The sequence below is a fragment of the Ornithodoros turicata genome, unplaced genomic scaffold (assembly GCF_037126465.1).
Source record: "Ornithodoros turicata isolate Travis unplaced genomic scaffold, ASM3712646v1 Chromosome87, whole genome shotgun sequence".
In the NCBI taxonomy this organism is placed as follows: domain Eukaryota; kingdom Metazoa; phylum Arthropoda; class Arachnida; order Ixodida; family Argasidae; genus Ornithodoros; species Ornithodoros turicata.
This window is the reverse complement of record NW_026999395.1, coordinates 418610-425300: the sequence shown is the minus strand read 5'-3', so window position 1 is coordinate 425300 and position 6691 is coordinate 418610. Positions and strand designations below refer to the sequence as shown.

The 6691-nt window shown below is 48.7% G+C and overlaps 1 protein-coding gene across 1 annotated transcript; it reads right to left on the bottom strand.

The window, feature by feature from the left end:
* Positions 1–4023: 4023 nt before the first annotated feature.
* On the bottom strand, positions 4024–5613 carry LOC135374632 (uncharacterized). The gene has a single exon (XM_064607586.1). It carries the CDS (start codon positions 5611–5613, stop codon positions 4024–4026), a length of 1590 nt encoding a protein of 529 aa, XP_064463656.1.
* Positions 5614–6691: the final 1078 nt, after the last annotated feature.

Below are 6691 nucleotides of genomic sequence, written 5' to 3'. Positions count from 1 at the left end.
CCGTCATGCTGCAATTTGTTATTAAAGCTTGCAAGGCTACTTCGCTCTTGTCGGCCGTGTTTTTGATTCTATTCCGATCGTTATCGCTTAACGTACAGTTGAAGTCGCCCAGCAGAACTGTGTTGTCCACTTCCTCTGCTATGTCACCCACGGAGTGGAAAAAAGCGACCCTTTCTAACATGTCGTTGGGCGCATACACACCGATAAAGCGCCATATCTCGTTGTCTACAAGGGCGTCTAATTTCGCTATTCGACCTTGATCATCAGTAGAGTACTGCAGCGGAAGCATGTTTTGTCTCTTTCTTAAACACAGCAAAGTTCCGGCCGAACACCCAACCGCGTGGCTGACGACAACATCGAAGTCAGATGCAAACACATACGATATCAATTCCGTCGTCTTTTCTTCAGAGCAGATCTTAGTTTCCTGAACTGCTAGCACATCAATATCGTCGTGGTCTTGAAGATAACGTTTAAGTTGATACTGTTTCTTTCTTGAGTTGAGTCCCCTCACATTTATCGTCCCTACAGTGATTGATGTGCCTCTCATGGAACGGCCGCGTCAATTAATAAAAGCCAAAAGCGGTTCATACTTATCTCCATTGCCATAGCGGACGATCAGCTGAGTGCATGCCAAGTCACATTAAAGAGTTCCAAAATTGATGTCGTTGAGGCAGGAACCCGCAGTTTCCTGCGGCGTTAATGGAGGAAAACCTGTTGGATCTGTCTGTCTGAGTCTCTTTGCTGCAGAAGTAGTCATTCGCATATCCTGTTTAAGAAGTTCGTCATCGCTGCCATCAACTGAGGAACTTCTCTCTTTCCTTCTTGCTGCCGGGTCATAGTCTTTGGGGGCGTCCTGGCCGTGCACATCTCCTTTGCCAACGGTCGACTCCTCTGGGCGATCAGCGTTGTGAAAGGCCTCCTTTGTTCCTTCCCTTTCGTTCTCGCAGGCTTCCACCATTGTGACGTCATCTGTGCGGTCGGCGAACATCTCCCTGGCTGGCTCGTCCGTCCGCTTTACACGTGACGCATACGTCGATACACACTCCTCTTCTTCGTGCCCGAATCTCTTACATTTTTTGCACCAGGGCGTATTGCAGGACTTCCTGATGTGGCCCGCCATCTTGCAACGTAGGCAAAGCGGAGCGCGACCTTGTACGTCCAACAGAACCTGACAACCGTCGATGAACATCAGGTGCGGGATATCATCCACAGACACTTTATCTTTGACTTCAAAAACTATTTCTCTTGTAGTAGATTCCACGCCCTCGAAGAATGACGACTTCCATTTCTGGCGAACGATATCCTTTACTGCACCAAACGCTGATAACGCCCTAACAACTGAGACGTCCGGGATATTTCTCGGCATCCAGTGCAACTTGACGACCACCTGTTTAACGTTCGGGTCGATGATTTTGCAACTCCTACCTTTCACCTTCAGTTCCTTTAACGCAAGGAAATTTTCCTTCGCCACACCGTCGTGGAAGCTGAGAGTCCACACGTGGTTATATTGAAACACACCAAAGTTCGCAACGTTCTCCTTGTTCACTTTCCCTTGTAACGCTTCCCCGAAGTGATGCACGTTGTACGGTTTTCCGGCAGGATCAGCATGAAGGAAAATAGTGTTGTGGGAAATTCTCCCAGCAGGTATGGAAGGCAGAATCAACCTGTAATCCGTTGCTTGAGCGTCCTTTGTTCCTGTATGTACTGCATTCCCCCGGCTAGGCCTAGCCGTATTCGCCGCTCCCACGGAGCTCATCGTTTCTGCGACCGATCGCTAACGCTGCCGGAAGTAGAATCCCTCTGAGCCAGCCGCCCACCTCCTTACTGCATGTAGAAAAACATGTTTACTGTCTCTTTGTGTGTTAGATAAGGAAAAAAATATTGAGCATACGAGGCATCGATCACGGCACCCATCGTATGCGAAGCAAGCGCTGTATCCTCTGAGCCAGCCGCCCACCTCCATCCCGCATGTAGAAAAAACATGTCTACTGTCTCTTTGTGTGTTAGATAAGAAAAAAAATATTGAGTATACGAGGCAACGATCACGGCACCCATCGTATGCGAAGCAAGCGCTGTATCCTATCCTCTGAGCCAGCCGCCCACCTCCATCCTGCATGTAGAAAAACATGTCTACCGTCTCTTTGTGTGTTAGATAAGAAAAAAATATGGAGCATACGAGGCATCTATCACGGCACCCATCGTATGCAAAGTAAGCGCTGTATCCACTAGGCCAGCCGCCTACCACCATCCTGCATGTAGAAAAAAGATGTCTACTGTGTCTTTGTGTGTTAGATAAGAAAAAAAATATGGAGCATACGAGGCATCTATCACGGCACCCATCGTATGCGAAGTAAGCGCTGTATCCACTAGGCCAGCCGCCCACCTCCATCCTGCATGTAGAAAAAACATGTCTACTGTCTCTTTGTGTGTTAGATAAGAAAAAAAAATGGAGCATACGAGGCATCGATCACGGCACCCATCGTATGCGAAGCAAGCGCTGTATCCTCTGAGCCAGCCGCCCACCTCCATCCCGCATGTAGAAAAAACATGTCTACTGTCTCTTTGTGTGTTAGAGAAGAAAAAAAATATTGAGCATACGAAGCATCGATCACGGCGCCCATCGCATGAGAAACAACGCTGTATATTCTGAGCCAGCCGCCCACCTCCTTACTGCATGTAGAAAAACATGTTTACTGTCTCTTTGTGTGTTAGATAAGGAAAAAAACATTGAGCATACGAGGCATCGATCACGGCACCCATCGTATGCGAAGCAAGCGCTGTATCCTCTGAGCCAGCCGCCCACCTCCATCCCGCATGTAGAAAAAACATGTCTACTGTCTCTTTGTGTGTTAGATAAGAAAAAAAAAATATTGAGTATACGAGGCAACGATCACGGCACCCATCGTATGCGAAGCAAGCGCTGTATCCTATCCTCTGAGCCAGCCGCCCACCTCCATCCTGCATGTAGAAAAACATGTCTACCGTCTCTTTGTGTGTTAGATAAGAAAAAAATATGGAGCATACGAGGCATCTATCACGGCACCCATCGTATGCGAAGCAAGCGCTGTATCCTCTGAGCCAGCCGCCCACCTCCATCCCGCATGTAGAAAAAACATGTCTACTGTCTCTTTGTGTGTTAGATAAGAAAAAAAAAATATTGAGTATACGAGGCAACGATCACGGCACCCATCGTATGCGAAGCAAGCGCTGTATCCTATCCTCTGAGCCAGCCGCCCACCTCCATCCTGCATGTAGAAAAACATGTCTACCGTCTCTTTGTGTGTTAGATAAGAAAAAAATATGGAGCATACGAGGCATCGATCACGGCACCCATCGTATGCGAAGCAAGCGCTGTATCCTCTGAGCCAGCCGCCCACCTCCATCCCGCATGTAGAAAAAACATGTCTACTGTCTCTTTGTGTGTTAGATAAGAAAAAAAAAATATTGAGTATACGAGGCAACGATCACGGCACCCATCGTATGCGAAGCAAGCGCTGTATCCTATCCTCTGAGCCAGCCGCCCACCTCCATCCTGCATGTAGAAAAACATGTCTACCGTCTCTTTGTGTGTTAGATAAGAAAAAAATATGGAGCATACGAGGCATCTATCACGGCACCCATCGTATGCAAAGTAAGCGCTGTATCCACTAGGCCAGCCGCTTACCACCATCCTGCATGTAGAAAAAAGATGTCTACTGTGTCTTTGTGTGTTAGATAAGAAAAAAAATATGGAGCATACGAGGCATCTATCACGGCACCCATCGTATGCGAAGTAAGCGCTGTATCCACTAGGCCAGCCGCCCACCTCCATCCTGCATGTAGAAAAAAACATGTCTACTGTCTCTTTGTGTGTTAGATAAGAAAAAAAATGGAGCATACGAGGCATCGATCACGGCAGCCATCGCATGCGAAGCAAGCGCTGTATCCTCTGAGCCAGCCGCCCACCTTTTTTTTATTACAATCTTACATCGAAAAGTCTATACATATAAAACACTTCAACATGACTGCCTTGTAATGCGACTCTCATGTTGCTCTGTACCGCCTCCGTATGACGCAGCCAAACGTTTTTGGGTCCATGTTCTCAATTACTGTGGCTAACCTCTTCCATTCGGGCTCTTCCCTCAACCTGTTCTGTCCAACCAGGGACAACGTCCACATCAATTTCGATTTCAGGTATGCCACCGGCGATAGTGCTCGCACGTCGCACTTTACGCGCACAGTTCGGCTTTTCCATAGAGCATGCAAGCCCGCTGCGTCAACCACACTGACGAGTTCAGGGAACCTGGCCCGTGGGAAAAAGAGGAACTTGAGTTCCTCGTATGAGAAGTCGATCGACAACTCCAGCGTTGCACGAAGGTCGCTCCAAAACAGCACGGCTGACCTGCAATCGAACAGTGCATGCCGGAGAGTCTCTTCTTGGCCACACACAAGGCACATACCAGCTCGTGGCACGTCGAAGCCTTTGCCTAAGAGCCATTGCTGCACCGGAACCACTTCGACATGAAAGCGTACAAAGAAGTCATTTGTGCTGGTCGGAATGGGGAGTCTTCGCACGCGTCGTAACACATCCTGCCCATGCTCTCCGGGTGTTTCATTGTAGCTGCGGCGATAAAGGGGAGGAGGGAAGGAGCTGGATACCGTATCCCAGTATAACTTCTTCTTCTTCACCTTGGACAGGTAGTCCCAGGAAAACTTCTCGCAGAAAAAGGTGATGCTTTTCTGAATCTCCCTGTAGAAGCCAAGCACCCTGGTGTTGGGCACGCCGCCTTTCGTGCTGACGATCCACTGCAGAAGATGGTGGGTTCCTAGGGTCTGAATAGCAGTTCGAAGCTGGGGTCTTGCTTCGTCTCGGAAATATATAAAGCGTAACACTTTTATTTTGATCTCAAGGTTGACGACACCGAGCCCTCCCTCTTGTAGTGGCCAGAAGATGTTGGTTCGCCGCATTCTTTCGAATTTGGACTGCCACAGGAATACGGCACATGTCCTTTCAAAGCGATGTACTGTCGTTGCGTCAATGGGCGTTGCCTGGGCCGGGTACAAGATTACTGGGAAGAGCACCGTGTTGCATACGTAGCTCCGGCTGATCAGTGACAGTTTTCTGCCTTGGTACGGCTTTAGCTTCGCCTGAAGTGCGTTGATTTTTGGCTCCCATTTTGCAGTGTCGGCAGTTTCCCAGTCTAGACTTACTCCCAGGTACCTTCCAACTTCTGAGGACCACTGTGTCTCGAGATATTGCGTAGGCTTCTCTTCCCAGTCTCCTATCCACGCTCCTTTCGATTTGTTAATGTTGAGGCGGGCTCCAGACGCATCACAGAAAGCTTCCACAATCGCAAGGGCGACCTTCACTTGTTCCTTACTTGAACAGATTACCGTGACGTCGTCCGCATACGCTACAAGTTTAACCTCTTGATGAGGTGCCCTCAGCCCACTTATTAGGACGTTGTCAATTATCGCACGGCACAGCGGCTCCAGGTAGAGTGCGAACAAAATTGGCGACAGGGGACATCCTTGCCGCACTGACCTCGAAACTGAGAAGCGTGGACTCAGACAGCCGTTAACCACGAGCTGCGCCGAGATTTCCTTGTAACATATTTCCACCCATTCTACCATGTCCTCCCCGACTTCGATCCATCGCAGAAGGTCGAAAAGGAAGCCGTGGGATACCCTGTCGAAGGCCTGGTTCAGATCCGCTTGAAATACTGCTAGTGGAGGGCCAACTGTTTTTGCCACCTCGCATACTGTCCTTTGATTCCATAGGTCTGATGGGTGCCAATGATTTTCCAGAGCACGCTGTCCAGTCGTCGTGCTAGTATCTTTGCAAGTATTTTATAATCACTGCAGAGGAGGCTTATTGGGCGGAAATCAGACACGGTTGGGACTCCATTCTGCTTCATCTTCTTCGGAATGAGAACTGTGTTGCATTTCCTCATTGTCGGAGTCATCAGTCCACGATTTCTAATATCCTCAAAAACCACTTCTAGAACGGGAGACAAATCGTCCACAAAGGTTTTGTAGAAAGCTGAACCGAGGCCGTCGGGTCCAGGTGCCTTGTTCCTGGATAGCTTCTTGATTGCCGCCCGAATTTCTTGCTGAGTCATTCTTACACGGCCTTGTTGCCTGTCTTCGGGGTTCACCTTTGGCACTCCTTCGCAAATATCTGCGCATTTCACACTTGTGTTTTCTTCCGCGCTGAAATGTGTTTTGTAGTGCTTGTAAAGCTCTTCCTCTACAGCCTCCGTCCCCTCCATGTCGGTGGCGTCACTTCCTATCCTTGATATGAATTTCTGTTCCTTTCTTTCTCTTTCCCGCACCAGGAAAAATTTCACCATGGTCTCGTCTCTCTCAATGGCTTCTACCCTGCTGCGCACTTGTGCGCCACGGTACCTCTCTCGCATATTTTCCAGTGTCTTCTTCGTTATTCCTTTTATGTCTTGTGTGAAACAGCCGGGCGTTTTCTCCTCTGCCATAATTATGGTATTCAAGCTTCCCATTAGCACCTTCATCTCTTTCTTTTTTTCCGCTGCCATTTTCAGCCCGTACTCGATTGCACTGACTCGTACTTCCTCTTTGAAACGTTCCCACGCTGGGGCGTCTATTCCTTCCTTATTCAGCTCCGCAAGCATCTTTTTTATCAGTGACACGAAGGCTTCGTCGTTCAAAAAGCTCTCGTTCATCTTCCATGGGACCA

Bases quoted from the DNA above. Each gene is read 5' to 3' on its own strand.
- LOC135374632 (XM_064607586.1), bottom strand. From the start codon at position 5,613: ATGGTAGAATGGGTGGAAATATGTTACAAGGAAATCTCGGCGCAGCTC.